Source organism: Eleutherodactylus coqui, chromosome 4 (assembly GCF_035609145.1).
Source record: "Eleutherodactylus coqui strain aEleCoq1 chromosome 4, aEleCoq1.hap1, whole genome shotgun sequence".
In the NCBI taxonomy this organism is placed as follows: domain Eukaryota; kingdom Metazoa; phylum Chordata; class Amphibia; order Anura; family Eleutherodactylidae; genus Eleutherodactylus; species Eleutherodactylus coqui.
Genome location: NC_089840.1, coordinates 108,085,714 through 108,103,037, shown reverse-complemented (window position 1 = coordinate 108,103,037; position 17,324 = coordinate 108,085,714). Strand labels below are relative to the sequence as shown.

The window sequence follows — 17,324 nt, the reverse complement described above, 5'->3', positions numbered from 1 at the left end:
CTCCTCACATTGATGTTGTCCAACCTGCAAGCAGCGTGTTAAGGCCCATTTAGATGGGACGAGTGTCTGGCAAATGATGCCAGACGCTCATCCTTGCACACACTAGCTCCCGAGCACCTGCACAAGAGCTAGTATCGCTGGCTCACAGCGGAGCGGCAGGAGATTTCTCTCCTTGCGCTCCCCCACCCCTCTCCATTGCCTTAACATAGCAGCTGCTATTTACACTATGCTGCATAAATGATGGATGATGAACTAAAAGCTGATCGCTCAAACAATGGACGATGAGCTGATCGCCCAGAGTAAATAGCAGCTGTTCAGGTGCACGGGAGCCAGTATGTGTGGGGACGAGCGTCAGGCATAGTTTGCCCGACATTCGTCCAGTCTAAACGAGCCTTTATAGAGCAGCAGGAGCAGACGATCCGATCATCATCTAGTTTTGTGGGGAAACTGTTTAATAGAACTTCTATTCTGTTTATTTAAATAACTTCCTTTCTAAGCTTAAAAGTTCAGTGGGCAATCCTATCAGATTGGTTGCTTTCTCTGTAAGGTTGTGCATACTGCGATATCTGTCAGTCAGTAAGAATGCCCATTGGCCCACTAAGCCTAGAAAGAGCAGGGATTTAAATGATTAAAATACAAGCTAGGGTATATGTGCACAGGCGACTTAGAAGTTGCGTTCAAGATTCTCAGGCACAACTTGCATAGTACTGTACTCTGACATCACGGCTGTGTGCTGTCCGATGTGCTGAACACAGTACAGTCAGTCAGAAAGAATATCCATATGCACGTAGTCTTACACAGAATCTTTCACCAGGTTAAAAAAAACAAAAAAAAAAACACAATCTATTTTTATATATAGATCTCCGCTGCTCCAATGTTGCCTGCAAATTTGACATTTTTATGTGGATCAGCGTTTCCCTAGGAGTGTATTTTTAAAGGAAACCTAACATTAAGCAACTGTTTAATTATAACTGCTGTAATCAATGCGGATGGGGGAAATGAACCCACACCTTTGACAGGGCATGCTGCAGTTTGGCAGGAGTGGGGGAAAAATAAATAAATAAAAAACCCACAACCACCATAAAACCTAAAGTGTGAAGTGTGCACAAAAAATTGCATTTTTAAAATGCTAAGCTTTGTGCCATTTAGAGAAATAAAAAATAAATAAATAAAAATAAAAGAAAATCAAGTACTTAAAGGGGTTGTCCCGCGCCGAAACGGGTTTTTTTTTTTTTTTAACCCCCCCCCCGTTCGGCGCGAGACAACCCCGATGCAGGGGTTAAAAAAACCACCCGCACAGCGCTTACCTGAATCCCGGCGGTCCGGCGTCTTCATACTCACCTGCTGAAGATGGCCGCCGGGATCCTCTGTCTCCATGGACCGCAGGGCTTCTGTGCGGTCCATTACCGATTCCAGCCTCCTGATTGGCTGGAATCGGCACGTGACGGGGCGGAGCTACACGGAGCCCCATTCAGAAAAGAAGAAGACCCGGACTGCGCAAGCGCGGCTAATTTGGCCATCGGAGGGCGAAAATTAGTCGGCTCCATGGGAACGAGGACGCCAGCAACGGAGCAGGTAAGTATAAAACTTTTTATAACTTCTGTATGGCTCATAATTAATGCACAATGTACATTACAAAGTGCATTAATATGGCCATACAGAAGTGTATAGACCCACTTGCTGCCGCGGGACAACCCCTTTAAAAGGGTTGTACTGAGATTGCACATTACGCCTTATCCATATGATAGGGAAGAACTTGCCGACCGGTGGGGATCTGACCTCTGACACCCCCACCCATCTCAAAAAAAAAGGTCCCGTGTCCCACATCCTCTTCCCTGCAGGGAAACTGCATCACCCACAGTGAGGAAACTTCACATGCTGATGTCACTGCGGGGGAAGAAGTCTCATTCTGAACATCGGCAGGGGTCTCAGCAAGTTATACCCTATACAATGGATAGGGGATAACTCAATCTGGATACAACATTTTTAAGCAACAAAACATGCCAAACACACACACACACACAAAAAATTAAATCAAAACACTAGTTTGCAGCTAGGATTTTAGATCGCAAATCCCTACTTGACTTTAATTGTAATTAACGTGTTGCTTTTGTGGTGACCCTCTAAAAATGACCACATTTTAGGTCAACATTAAAAGGGGTCATGCAAACTTTAAAATTATCCCCTACCCACAGGATAGGGGCTTACGTTCTGATAGCAGGGGGTCTGAATGTGGAGGCCTACACTGATCCTGAGCAAGTTTCAGAAGTTCCCTGAACGCATGGAGCAGCAGCCAAGCATGTGTATTGCCACTCCATTTGTTTCAATGGCTTTGCCAGAGATGTTTAAGTTCAAGCTGTTGACACTTGCTATAAAGTAACTGACATTTTGTTGACATTTTCTATTCAGCAACAATAATGACACGCAGCAAGTAGCAGTGAAAATGAAGCGGAACTATAAGAAACTTTACTCTTATGGTTTGGACATGCAAGGTTACCTCATTGTCTTGTTTTTCATCCCCAGACATGTCATCATCAACATCACTACCGGTGCCTTCAATAGCAAGGATTCCATTTCTGATAGCAGGTATCATATACAACTGCTGGATGACAGAATTCATATAACATGTAGCACCAGCATTTTTCAGCCCAACAAAGCCCTTGGGAGGTCGTGGTCCAACTGGGGGTAGATATTCCCACTCTGTAAGTGCTTCACATCCTACATGGTGGAGGAAAAGAAAATAAATAAATAAATAAATAAAAAAATCACAGTATGTAAAAATCCTGAAACAATACCAAAACATAAAAGCAGGAGTTCATATAATATTGACACAAGCTTCTATATAACTAGATTGCATCAACCAGCAAACCAAAAAAAGCCTCAATATCCAGTTTATGACAACCAAAACTTGAAATTAAAAAATATTCTGAGGGTGGTTTTCTTAAATTTGTGTGCTGCAGCCGTATGCGCGATGGTTGGACGCCTTTTATTTTAAAGGTTTGCATCAGATCTAGGACAGTAAAGCCGGCCACACCGTTTTCTGCTGACCATCAGCACCTTTTTGTGACCTGAATGACTGACAGATGGAAACCGATGGCACACATCTGTTGTTTGTGTTTTGGTCACCATCAGGATGCAGATCCGTTCGCAAAGAACACATTTTCAACTAAAAGAACCTATTAAAAGGTGGTGTGCCAAGCAGCATAACCCCTGCCAGAATGCAGGCTTGGGGCATACAGCTGATAGTCTTGGTCCCGCTCTTGGAACCACCAGCAATTAGCTGATTTAGCTTGCAGAAGCCACAGCCAGCTACACACATTTGCTCTGAAGCGTAATATTATTACAGGGCAGGCATTCACATGAATGGAAGTCTTGTAATACCAGGATTCCAGAAGACTTGGCAGAAAGGGTGCGCTCTTATTGAGTAGCTCCCCATCTTGGATCATAAAATTATGTCCTGCTGTATGATGTTCATATGTCATAATAGGGTACATGAATAGAGGTTTTGCTCTTGGCACAAGACAGGGCCACATATCACACAGAGAATGATCGTCGACTTGTCCTTTGAACTTATGGCATTGTCTTCCAAGTGAGCAACCTTCGTACACCAACCAGGACTAACAACTATGGCCAGCTTAAAAGTTCATTACTGTCATTACTGGTCGGAAACTGCAGCATCTAGTTCTGCAACACTAACAGCCTGGTAGCTATATGGAAGAAGATTGCACCATGCAGCTTAGGCAACATTGGTTGGGAACCTCTATGCTACGGGAGGTGTGGGGGGAGGTGAGTAAAATCTCTTAAGTAGTTTAAGACTAGTGGATATTGTTTGAGTAAGGGCCCTTTTATATGGGACGACCTGTTGGGGGCAGATGCCTGACAGGTTGTCCAAGCGATGATCACTCCCTGTGAACTTACACAGGAATGATCCTCGTTCAGTGAATGGAGGCGAAGTGGGACAAATCATTCCAGCCTACCTGCCTCCATTCACAACCAGCAGTCATTCATACATACTACACGGCCCAATTCGGTCTTAATGCATGCACTGAGTGACAATTTGTTTCTCATTTGTCAGTTTAGCATGCATAAAAACTGAACGACAATTGTTCTCACGAGAATCTGAACGATTTATCTGCCTGTGTAAGAGGGCCCTTAATCAAAAGGAGGGTAAATCAGGTAAAGTAAGCAAAAAACCCTGACAGCATTTACACTTTGCTTTTCATAACATATACTGTAGATGTTAAAAAAAAACAAACCATTGTAAAGTACTTTGCCAAAAGTTATATTTTCTGTAAGAAAAACTGCTCCAGAGTGCCCATCACTAGATGTCTCCTCGTCCGCTGCCTGTCATCAAGCAATGAGTCTCTAGTAACAGACGGATTACAGGAAGTGGTAGCAGGTCACTGGCTGTATCAGTGTTCCTGTGCATTACATAGAGCATATAGATTGTGCCAGCACAGCTTGCCCACAAAGCTCCCAGCAAGCATCTTCTGCCATGTGTGCACTGGCCATAAGTATCACTCCACTAACTTATATTTGAGCGCCCTTCACCTGAACTGCCCTGTGTACAATACAACTATGATAGCCTGATTGTCAGCAGCAGACCACTCCTGGGTTTTAGTGTCCTCTAATAACACAGTTGAGGTAGTGCACAGAATGTTTCACAGGACATCACAGACAGTCTACTAAAAAGGTGGGAGTAGAGAAGGCCATTCCCACATGATACTAAGGGTAAAAGGGAAGATAATTGGATTGTACAGTAGGCAAGAAAGTGGGGTAATGGTCCTTTAAGACGGGACGAGCAGTCAGGCAAATGATGCCTGCTCCTGTGCCGTTACACAGAAGTATAGCTGGCATCAGCGCTGCTGGAATGTAGGTGGAGTGGGTCGGGGAGTATTCTCCCCCAGCCACCATTCACAGTAAGCAGACAGTCCTTCAAAAAGTAAACGACTCAACTGCATGCAGAAACTAACTGAATTGTTGTTCAGTCGCTGCATCCATTTACATGGGACGATCATTCAAATTCCCGCAGGAGCCTGAATGATTGTGAACGATAATCATCCCATGTAAAAAGGGCCTTAAGTGTGGAGTTGCATAAGTGAAAGAAAGCGTTCGCACGTCTAGTACTGGCGAATGTCTCAGGCCATTAGACTCCCCCAGAAATAGAGTAGCTGGCTGGAGACTGCAAGAGATTTTGGCCATTTAAAAAAAGAAAAAAAGGGGGGGGGGTGAGCAGAAATAAAATAAAAAAAATTTTACGCAATCAAATCAGTAGCATGAACACTACAACCAAACAGAAAGATGTTAATATACATTACCTGTGTAATACATTTCATTCAAAGTATCCACAATCTGTCTGAGATTACGAACACATCCCACAGCCAATGCAACAAGCAATTCAAATCCTGCATTTATTGTAGCTGGTGAGCTGCATACTGGAATAGCTTGTTCAGCTGGAAGCTCACCAGTTTTCATATATTGCAAATAAACATTAGATGCTGGGAATATGAAGTCATCAATTAGCTCCTAGAAGAAAAAAACTGACTACATTAGCATACACATTATCCACAAGACACATAACTAAAGGCCCATATAGACCAAATGAAGCTCAACACTCTTCCCCGCATACTCGCGCTCCCATGCTGTCGCACAGTAGCTAGTAGAGCTGGCTCGCTCACAGAGTGGCCAGCAGGGAGGCTGCGGGACATTTCACTCCTCGCACTCTCCCACCCCTCTCCATTGACTTAACATAGCGGGCGTTCAATACTGAACGGCTATTTTTTACACTAAACGATAATCGTTCAGCTCATCGTCTATTGTTTATGCAGCATAAACGATGAGCTGAACGCTGATCGTTCAGTGTAAATAGCAGCCGTTCAGTACTGCACTGCCGTTATGTTAAGTGAATGAAGAGGGGCGGGGGAGAGAGGAGTGAAATCTCCTCCAGCCGCCCCACTGTGAGCTAGCGATACTAGCTTCCGTGCAGCAGCACGACTATATACGGGGAAAGAGTGTCGGGCATCGTTTCCCTGACATTCATCTTGTCTAAATGGGCCTTTAGTGTGCTTCCAAACATTGACAAACTATAAATCATGATGGTTGTGCCAATAAAGCAGTCTTACATTACTATTTTCACATAAGTATAAGATTATTAGTAGCAGTGGAGCTCAGCTCATAAGATGAGCATGTACAAGCTGTAACCCCATTAGCAACTTAAAGTTATTAAAACCTTGAAAGCAATTAACGCGCAATAAGAAACAATTTAAATCTCTTTTTAATGCTAGGTGCAGAATCCAAATCCAGATACCAAATAGTGATATTTATACGGTGAATACAACGTTTTACGAAAATATGAAAACATAAACCCTCTGTCCATGAACCATAGCATTGTATTTTAAAGCAGACTGTTGCACATCCAGATAGAAGCCAGTGAAATCATTTAGGCCCCGTTCATAATTTGCAGCCTTTTAGGGCTTATTCACAAGAGTGATATTCTCGCGGGAGATTTATGGGATACACAAAACTGTCAAATATGAAATCCATTCTACTGAATACAATCATTAACAGAAGCAATTTCTTTCCTCGTAGTGAGGAAATAAAAAAATTGCAGCATTGTTTTCAACAGGACGTTAAAAGCCATCGCATGTAAAAAAAAAATGTAAATACACACTCACTGGCAATTTTATTGGCAACTATTTAATCAGCTTTTAGCCCCAATATTACTGTCTGGAAGGAGATTCCATACAAAACCAGTCTTATGACCAAGTGACCATTACCTTGTAAAATAAACCAAGTTGGCCTGTAACTCAGACTACAACATAAAATCAACCAGAAAGTGCAGTAAACAGATTATGTTTAAAGAAGAAACAATACCTTAATGAGATTAGCACCCCCTTTCTCGCAGCCAATGTGATATTTCTTTTCAGGCGTTTGGAAAGCTAGTAATTCTTTTGTTACGCCCAGATGACCTTCAAGAATGGTTTCCTCAATACCAGTCTCACCTGTTCTCTTCACATCATCCTTAAAATGGAAAGAATACATAATAACCATTGCTTTCTATACAAAAAAGGATACAAAGCACATGTGACTAGAAAACTCACCCGTATTCTTTTAAGCCAATCAATTTCATTGTTTAGAAGAACTTCTGCATTGGGGATGTTGATGTTGCTGTTGTAAGCATAATTCAGAAGGTGCCTCAGTAGGGTGAAATAATCCCCAGAGTGCTTGGCTCGTTCTCTCGCTGTACTCTGTAAATTAAAGAAGCATTTATGCCTTGATGGATTGGTTTCCAAATACTATATGTCATTGAAGAGGATCGCTGCTTTTCTTAGACAACTTTCAAGAGTGCTTAACCCCTTAAGGACATGGCCCTCACAGCCCCACCCCTCTCCCCATTTTCGTTTTTTTCCTCCTTCCTGTTACAAAAAATATGAAAAAAGTCACTAGTTTATGCTGCACTCAAATAAGGCAACATGAACTTGGTAACAGATTCTACTTAAATATGTTCCCTCTGACCATTTTATTATATATTGTTACAGTCTACATACATTGAATTTATGGTTTACCAATTCTCAATTACAGTTTATATTTCAGTTGAATGTTGCATTCACAACTCTGCTGGATGTCAAACAGTTACTCTCGCACACAGTACTTAGCGAAGCTCACAGTCGGCCAATCTCTGCAAGATGATAAACGATCTTAAACATATGGGAGAAGTTCTTACCCCCAGTACTGTAAAGAGCAGTGTGATGAAGAAGATGAGGGGTCTGTGCCCCATGCAGCACCTAGTAGCCATAAGAAAGAACTGCTCCTGCGCCATTTGTCTCACAAGTCTGCAACACAAAATACGGATTATTAACTTTTTTGAATAAATGAAGACATCAGAAACAAAACTTTTTTTGGCATGAAATAAGTCATTCATGAGAAAGTCAGATTCCCATAACAAAGTTCTTATGTACAACAGTATGGTTCACATTACATCAAGAAATATATCTGCCTGTGTCCAATACCGGACAGGGAATTTTAGATTTTTCCTTCATATTTTAACCAATAAGTTTAAGTCTCTGGGTGTGAATGTCTCTCTGCAAGAGGTTGTACCAACATTGCACAGATGCCCTTCTGCATGTGAGTGTGCTGAGAACACAGATCTGTTTAAGGAGAGATGCAAAGACAGCTTTATGTTAAATGTTAGCATAGCTCATTTGGTGATAAACACAAGATTAAAAAAAAAAAAAAAGAATCTTGGCCAAGTCGCAGCTGCATCTAAACGTTTTTTTTCATTCATTCATTCATACGTGAGCCGCTGCTTAGCTCCCTCCCCCTTACTTTTTCTGACGGCTCTCATAGGCTCCCATAGGAGTCTATGGGAACAGCCGGCGTATTCCTGCAAAGGATAGGACAAGTCTCATCTCCTCCAGCGTCGCGTAAAAGCAGCCAGACGAAATGCGCACTTGTATGCGCCATCTTTTCGGGTCGGCTGATTTTACGCACCAGAAAATGATCCGTCTGAATAAAGGCATTGAAATCAAATGCTTCAGATGATCGCAATTTTTGGCCAGCAGTTTATCGTGGCAAAATAGCCGTGTGAAAGAGGCCTGAATCTGCCAAGGCAATTTTTCATCAGCACTCTGGGGGGAAAGGGTCCCAAGAAGCCTCCCCCATTCTGATGTCCTTAAGCCTTAACTGGCTAAAGGGGACAAGGGTTAAGAAGCAAATGTTTTAAAGTAATAGTCTGGGCTTGCAGCCCTTTATCAGGCTTTGTTGATTGCATGATAAGCATATAACCAGAGGCAGCTGGTGGCAGCGAAGTGCTTGTCTGGGGTGTATGGACTGCGCTGTGATGGAATTTAGGCCGCCTGCACGTGTACGTATTTTTGCTATGGAATTCACGGCAGATGTCCACACCACGGATTTGCAGCAAATACCATTCATAGCATGCTATGGAAAAAACACTAACGGAAACCAATTGCGGTTCCCGCAAGTAGAGCAGGGAGACCAAGAGGGAAAAAAAAAAAAAAAAAAATTAAATCGCAGCATGCTCCATTTTTGTGCGGTGTCCACATGGACGGCTTCCATTTAGTTCAATAGAACCAGTCAGACCTGCGGCCCAGCCATAATTACCATTGCTGACAGGTCGCGGATACCACGTCATTGCAGTGAAAATAAACATTTGAAAACAAAAATCTGTACAGCACATGTTCAAGGGCGGCTCGCCACGACCATCCGCAGTACAGATGGAGAAAAGGCAGGTATGCTAGGTCGCCGGCCACGGTCAGGGTCGGGTTCCACTGCAGACTCCCATACACGGAATCTAGCCCTGCTGTGTGCAGGCGGCCTTAAACTCTGTCCGCAACGTGTGGATGTGGGACAAATTGAGTGAACGAAAATGCATTAACTTCTTACAGTCATATTCATAGCACAGGCTACTACGGTGTGTATGTGAAATATATATACACACACAGAAAGCCCATCGAGTTTAACAAAAAAAAAGCAAGAGAAGCCTTTGTCCTTACATATAAGCGGTAGACAGAACTGCTGGAAGCTGATGAACTGTTACTGGGGTTGTGCCAAGATGCACAACCTTTCCCAGAATGCAGATCCCAGAGAACAGCTCATTTCTCCTGGTTGCTGAGAGCAGGACCTGAGGCAATGTAGTATTAGAGGTCACCCCTAATGAGGCATATGAACAAGCGATGCCATGTAATGACGAAGCTTCCTGCGGGTCCTCTCCAGTACACAGTGCACCTGGTGCCCAAAAGAGCAGGTTGGCACATGTAGAAATCCGTATAATAAATAGTAAAGTAAAGCAGTTTATGCACTTGAGTAATAAATTACACTTGCTATTTAACTTAATTTTGAGTTTTACAACTGAAAAGGTGAATGTTCATTGCCTGGATCTTTCAGCTATTTGTTTGTGCTGTAGATCAACAGCGTGTTTTACATTATAGGTTGTGAAAGCTGGAAGATGGAACAATGCCTCTACAGTGCCACCCATTAGAAGTTTCCATCTTCCCATTTGCATAAAATTTCCCAGAAGAGCATGCAAGGCATTAAGTCTTCTCACACCTACTAGGTGCTCTCCCGAAGAACAAACTTTACTCCCCCTGACCCACGGTGTAAGTTCAAATGTGGTTTCAAGTTACAACAGCCCAAGAAAGGCCATTGTAAGTTAAGGCCCTTTTACACAGGACGATTATTGGGGTTTAAACTGTAATCGCCCCGTGCAAAAGCATGCAGAAACTGAATGACTGGATGAGAATCATCCAGTCGTTCAGTTTTAAAGGAGTTTTGTCATCTTTAAAAAAAAAAATGCAATGCTTACCTATTCCCCCCCAGGCAGTTTACTCAGCGCATCTTCTCCTCCCCGATCTTCTCCTGGCTCCTGCAGTCCCCCAGTTCACCTCACCTCCAACTGGATCCCCTTTTTCCTGTTATGCAGCAGCTTCCTGCTTCCTGCAGGTCAGTAACGTAGCATTCACTTCCTAGCAGGGAGTGCCAAATCCCACGCTGGGCTGTTGCTTAGACTGTGAATGTGCGCTGTCTCGCGGCGTTCGTATAGGAACACTCGCTGCGAGACAGCGCGCATAAGCAGTCTGGGCAATAGCTCGGCATTCCTTGCTAGGTTATGAATACCATGTCACTAGTGAAGTAACCTAAACTGACCTGCAGGAAGGAGAATGCCAGCAATGTATGCAACGTCACCGGTAGACGAGGATCTGGCCGGCTGGAGGTGACATGAGCCAGGGGACTGCAGGAGCCAGGAGAAGATCAAAGAGGAGAAGGTGTGTTTTTTTGTTTTTTTTTAAATGAACGAGCCGCTCACAGTGAATGCAGAGGAGCGGGGGAAGAGAACTTTTCTTCAGCTGCCCCGACACCTGTCCCATATAAAGGGGCCTTTAGAAAGATTGTAATCTGGTACAATTAAAATTAAAAAAGGAACCAATGTATTCCTCTACATAAAACCATTTCATGTGTTTTGATCAGTAAAAGAAAATCCTAATTGACAACATGAGGATTTCTAGACAACTAATTTATTTTACCTTTAAAACCCTGGATAACTAATTATAAGTCCAAGCATTGTGAGGTTGATGGCCTAACCTTGGAATAAGCCATGAATACAAGATCCAACTGTCTGCATCTCGCTCTCTCTTCATTGTTTACCAACTGCAGCTCCCTACCTTCAGTAATGTCTGTGCTTGGCATTACAATTCACTGCAGCTTCGATCAATTAAAGTGAATGGGACTTTACTGCACTGCATCAGGCGCAAGTGGAGCATTACATACAAACAGCTGATTGGCTGAGGCACCGAGAGTCAGACATGCACCCATCTAATAAGATATTTATTAGCCTAAAGATAGGTCATCCATTTTAAAGTCCAAAATAACCCTTTTAGAAAGTGGACCAGTAAGCAGAATATGCATTGGTATCTGGAATCAAAACATTATCTACAGTAAAGCAGAAAGTGTCTAAAATCAGGGTTAGAGATAGTATTTCTCAAATACATTGTGCAAAATAGCTTACTTGCCTCGTGTATTATGAACTGGCCTGCTCAATACATAAAAAGCCCTAGCAACAAAGCTCGAAACAAAATTAAAAGAACTTACTTGCTTTGACAGTGTAGCAGCAAGTCAATAATAAAAGTTTGCCACGCTTTCTCTTTGCTGAGAGCTTCAAGCGCTGTTGGTATCAAAGCAAAGCACAAGGTCATCGCTTCAAGAGCCTCACAACAAACTTGTTCATCTTCTGGGTCAGGTTCATTACCGGCATTGGTCTGTTAATTAAGAATCACGTAGTGTAAATATCCAGTGCTAGTATAGATAAATGTTCACACAGTGTAGTGCAATGACAATCTGAATTGTCAGAAATTCCAATAATCTAAATAACCAATTTGAGTGCATATGTGGCATAATATTCCACAGCACTGTACAAAGATGGTCATCATTGGCATTGTGAGCCTCACTGGGGGCAAACAACAATCTACTACTTATTTCATACACAGGTCAATATAACAATTCATTGCTTAATACATTTTGGAGTTTGGGAAGAAACTACAGTAAAACCATGCAAACATATACAAACTCCATCCAGACTTTGCAATTTGTTGGATTTGAGCACAGGACTCCCTTGGTGCAAAGCAACAGTGCCGACCGATAAGCTACTCACATGTCTCCACAATAGAAGGCAAATAACCTTTGCGCAGTCTGATCCTGTGTCCATACTCTGACTCGAATGTCTGGCCAGAACACTCAGGCATAGATCTGTATAGGGCTTTACCCCCTCCCCTCCTCAAATACAAGACACATTAGGCAAATAACATTTTCAGTTTAGCTTGCATTTTTCTTACCTTCTCATAAATTTTGCTTATTTCCTCATTGGCTGAAAACACCAATTGAACAGATCCACAGCCAGATGCCCAGATTACTTTTTGTATTGCTCGAATGACACAAATATCAGGGATGTACTTAGAAGCCTAAAGGAAAATAGTAAAATTCAAGATAATTAAGAGTTTAAAGCAATAAATGAGGCCTCCAAAATGAGAACGCAAGGAAGCTTACTTCATCAGATATTTGTTGTGCCAGGCGTATTGCTACATTTCTCAACATACATTCTGAAGTTGGATTAGGAATGTTCTGTAGAGCGTTCTGTAGCACCACTGCTTGATCATGGGTTGCCTAATGTAAAAAAAAGTTAAGCAATTAGCGTTACATTAACTTGCACATAAAATATGTCATGTATTTTGATCAGCAAGGCCTCCTGCACACGGGTGGAAATTCCACGGCGGGATTTCCCGCAGAATTTCCGCCCGTTGGAGCTGCCATAGGATTGCATTAGAAAACGCAATCCTATGCAGACGGCTGCAATTTGTCCGCGCGAAATCTCACGCGGAAAACAAATCGCAACATGCTCTATGTGTGTGTCGCAGAACCCCGCACAGAAATGTCACTCCCCGGCCGCTGGTTCCACTAAGCACATGCGCCGGCTGGCAGCAGCCAGCACATCACAGAGCTGGAGCCACGGGAGCAGGCAAGTGCAGCGTTGGTCCCTGCAGGGGCTCGGGTCGGGTCCCGCTGCGAGAATTCTAAATTCTCGCAGCGGGATCCAACCCGGCCGTCTACAGGCGGCTTAAATATATGAAACACATACAACGGACAGATGTTTACTAACTTACTACATTAAACAAGCACAGAATTTCACATTCCATCAACGAAAGCTGCAATTCAACATACCATTATCCCATGTTTAATAAACTTATAGCTGCAGATACTCCATTACCAACACACGTGTCAAATAACCCATGCTGAAAACTCTGCTGCACGAGGCGACAGTGTAAAACCAACTGGCTATTAAGCGCAGTTTCCATAACTCCTAAAGGAGTGAAAGGGAGTTACGGAAACTCAGCACATCAAGCCGTTTCTGTAACTTCCTACCACCCAGCCAGGCCAGCTGGCGGGGGTGAGGAATACTCAAAATAGGTGTGATTTGTTTCTATTACATTTTTCTGCAGTCTGTGGATATGGCACAAATGTCCAAGACGGGAACACCGCTTTAAGTGGAAAGCCTCTGTTGATAACATACAATAAAGTTATTCAAAATATCCCAACCTACCGGTGACACAGGATTTGATCCTTCAACAGGCTGGCAGGCTTCGGCAACAGCCCGGACATGTCCATAACCAATTGCAGTAAGCAACAATTTGGCAACTTTCAGCGCATTCAGATACGCACTTCTCCTTGTTTCCATATCAGCATTTGGCAGAAAGTTATTCCGAGTAAGCATGCTCAACACAAGAGGCAAGCCACCACTTTTCAGAAAGTTGTACTGAAAGTCACTAGCATCTTCTCCCAAAGGTGCATTGGCAGGCATCAACAAGGCATAAACCACCTAGAATTCAGAATATACAGATGCAATGTTAATTAGCAGTTTATACAATTTTATTTGTAGGTTTTTATATAAAGTATTCTCAAAAGTTAGGGCAGTTAAAGGAGTATTCCGGACTTTTACAACTGCTGACCGATCCTCTGCTTAGGTTATCAGTAGTTGATGCAGTGGGGATCCACTGCTCAGGATCCCAAGTCAATCAGTTGATTGTCTGGCCTGCTGTCAGTAATGCAGGACGGGATGTCAACAGTAGAGGAAGTGATAGAGCTGGCTTCACTTCCATTGTAATCAATGGGATTGCTACGCTTTTATTAGACTTCCTGCTTCTTATGATCAGGACCGGACGTCCGGTCCTAACCATAAGAGAAGCAGGAAGAGTGAAGGCCCATTTACACGCAATGATTATTGCTCAAAATTCGTTAAAACTATGGCATATGAGCGATAATTGTTGCGTGTAATAGCTCCCATCGTTTACTCCAAGGCTGAATGATGACTTCAAAGGAGAGCTTAAAATCACCACACTGTGTTCTCCACGGGAGCGGCTGATTACATTGTATTCATGCAGTCAACCCGTGACAGAACAATGGGGCTGATTGCAGAGCTAAGACCACCTGCTGAGTTCTGCAAGCAGCTTCAGGAAGCTCATTTGCACGCAAGTGAAGCTGCTAAAGTGCTAATGGGCATTAGTGCTCATTAGTACTTTATGCAAAATGATCGCTAAAAATGTCAATCTTTCAATCATTTAAAAAGATTTTCTTTGCATGTAAATGAGCCTTTATAGAAGACACAACACTCATTGATTTCACTGGAAGTGAAGCTGACGCTTTAACTTCCTCCCATGATCACTGATGAAATCCATCCCTGCTGCACTAACAGGCTAGATGATCAGCTGATGAACAGAGATCCCAAAGGGTAGGTCATTAGTTGCAAAAGCATGGAATACTCCTTTAAGAAACATACCATATGCACCGCATTATGTCACAAAAGAGAAAAGTTATAAATCACACACCTCTGTCAGATATAGAACTTGTGAAGCTGACTGGCCAAAGAAGAGCGAATCCAAAGATGAGCTTAGGCTGCTTTCTCCAAGTTTCGCATGGTCTAAACAAATTGATCGGAGTTTCTCCACTATAGTATTGTCTGAAATAACAGTTAAATGTAAAAGGTTTGACAGGAAAATATTTGTAAAGGGCAAAACTCATAGGATCATGTAAACTGCATTAGTACAGAAAGATATGGAAATGCTACTGGAAACTTGAATTAGCAGCTAAAAAGCAAACAAGGATTTCAAATTAGTATTATCATGCTTAAACATTGTCATTATACACAACTTATTTTATCTAGATCTCCCCAAACTGCAGTTACTTACAGATGAAGCATTGCAGCTATCAATTTAAAAGCTAGGGAAACCTTTGTGTATGAAAAATCAATACACTCATATCCTACAAAGTCCCTGCAGAGAAAATAATGGTGCACTTATATGTTTTTCAGAGTAACTGAATTTTCCTTCTTGTGCATTTAAAAAGCTTCACACTAGGTTTGCAGGCTTGTCTACATTCAAAGCTTCTATTTGGGTATATTCTCAGCACTGATCAGTTGACCTCACGAAGGTACACAAGCTCAGCTCTCTGCCCTCTCTTCATCTTTCAGAGGCTGTGTAGCATAACCTCACTCAATACTACACAGTTATCTTATACTTAATATCTATATAACTACTTAAAATATCTATATTTACCTGGTGGCATAAGTTTCATCAGTACACGTGCACCATCCCGTAGAGGTGGCATACTTAAACTGCTGCCTAAATCTGCGACTTGCCAGAGAAAAGAGATATATCGGTGGTGTAATGACATTATCTAAAGCCAGAAGAAAAAAAAAACAAAAAACATTACAGACAGGCATTTGTTGTGATGGCTTTAAGTGTTATCTGCGCGTCCAACCTTTATATAAAAGACAAAATAAGAGCGACAAGTCTGAAATATTAATTGCTCACAGCCTACAAGAATAAAAATACATCTCCATAACTAATTTTAGTGAATCAATGCATAGAAGATTACTTTGTACATTGCCACTGAAAGGAGAGCAGTAAACTATGACCTTGTGTGTTAAGGCTGTGTTCATATTAGCCTTTTCCAGAGAAAAACCGGCCTTTCACAGCAAAATATAAATGTAGCCTTATTCTTATAAGAAAAAAAAACAACAAAAAAAAAAACTATCAAGAAGGATGATGGGACTCAAATATAAAAGTCAATAACTGATATCAGTCAGGGCTTTCATTAACAGAAGCTGTGAAAAGAGCCTCAGTGTTTAAGTACTCAGTAAATATACAAACCACTCCAGGCAGGCAGCTTTCAACTTCTGGGTTGGGGCCATCACTGTAGTGGTTGCCATGATTTCCAGGAGACCCAGTTGAGGAGTCTGAAGAACTATCAGGGCTTGAAGGCATGTTTGAACTTATCTGTGTTAGCTTGGCGGTAATCAGCTGTAAAATACACATCATACACTTATCAGTGTACTGTATATAGCAGACAATATTTTTATATTAAGAATCAATACTATTTTTTTATTAATGTTTTAATTACTGAAAATAAAAAATACAACACTTTAATAGCATAAAGTTAGTCATGCTGCAGACACTCACTTCTTTCCTGGATTGCATACACATATAGCAATGCGAGTTTTAGGAAGGCAGTGCAGCTGGGCAATTTTGCCTAGCATTAACCCCTTAACAACTGCCCCATCGGGAAACTACGTCCTCAGTAAGTGGGCTTTAATCCTAGAGGACGTAGTTTTATGCATCCTCTATGGATTAATGCCCACTTGCCTGAGGACGTGACAGCTCCATGCTGTCGGTGCCTGCGGGTAGCCGACAGCATGGAGCCGTCATCCCAGGATGCGGGCAGTCCCCCCCCCCCCGGTATTGCGATTGGCGTAATCCAATGGATAGCGCCGATCGCAAAAAAGTAAAGAAAAGTGCCTAAAAAGTTAGATATTCAGCTGCCCTGATGGATTGGATCCATCAGAGCAGCTGAAAATTCTTACCTGGCTTGTCGGCGGTGTCCCCGGGTCCTCTCGGACCCGCCGGTGGTCTTCTGCGCATGCGCGCCAGACGATGACGTCAGGCGCATGCGCAGAAGCCCGGGAGCCCCCGGCAAATTTGAAATCTCCTGGCTCCCGGCTCCTGAAGGTAGCCGGGAACCAGGAGGTGTTACCGGGGACCGCGATCGCCGATTTCCATTGGATAGCAGCGATTGCGAAAAAGTTTTTTAAAAAAAAGTCAGTTTCACCTCCCCTCATGGATCGGATCCATGAGGGGAGGGAAAATACTCACCTAAGTCCTCCCCGATGTCCCGGGACCCGAATCCCCGTCTGCACATGCGCACCCGATGATTGACATCGGGCGCGTGCACAGACGGGCTCGAGCCCCGGGAAATTTAAAATCCCT

At 42.7% G+C, this 17,324-nt stretch overlaps 1 protein-coding gene across 4 annotated transcripts in view; it reads right to left on the bottom strand.

The window, feature by feature from the left end:
- Positions 1 to 17,324, bottom strand: part of USP9X (ubiquitin specific peptidase 9 X-linked) — a 133,296-nt gene that overhangs the window by 17,919 nt on the left and 98,053 nt on the right. For all 4 annotated transcript variants that reach the window (XM_066599964.1, XM_066599961.1, XM_066599963.1 and 1 more), the window contains exons 20-31: positions 16,212 to 16,361; positions 15,615 to 15,735; positions 14,889 to 15,019; positions 13,607 to 13,882; positions 12,556 to 12,672; positions 12,345 to 12,470; positions 11,605 to 11,771; positions 7,724 to 7,832; positions 7,101 to 7,247; positions 6,874 to 7,020; positions 5,319 to 5,526; positions 2,498 to 2,718 (exon numbers count right to left, since the gene is read on the bottom strand). In XM_066599964.1, the coding sequence (XP_066456061.1) occupies positions 2,498 to 2,718; positions 5,319 to 5,526; positions 6,874 to 7,020; positions 7,101 to 7,247; positions 7,724 to 7,832; positions 11,605 to 11,771; positions 12,345 to 12,470; positions 12,556 to 12,672; positions 13,607 to 13,882; positions 14,889 to 15,019; positions 15,615 to 15,735; positions 16,212 to 16,361 (1,920 nt within the window). The remainder of the gene's footprint in view (positions 1 to 2,497; positions 2,719 to 5,318; positions 5,527 to 6,873; positions 7,021 to 7,100; positions 7,248 to 7,723; positions 7,833 to 11,604; positions 11,772 to 12,344; positions 12,471 to 12,555; positions 12,673 to 13,606; positions 13,883 to 14,888; positions 15,020 to 15,614; positions 15,736 to 16,211; positions 16,362 to 17,324) is intronic.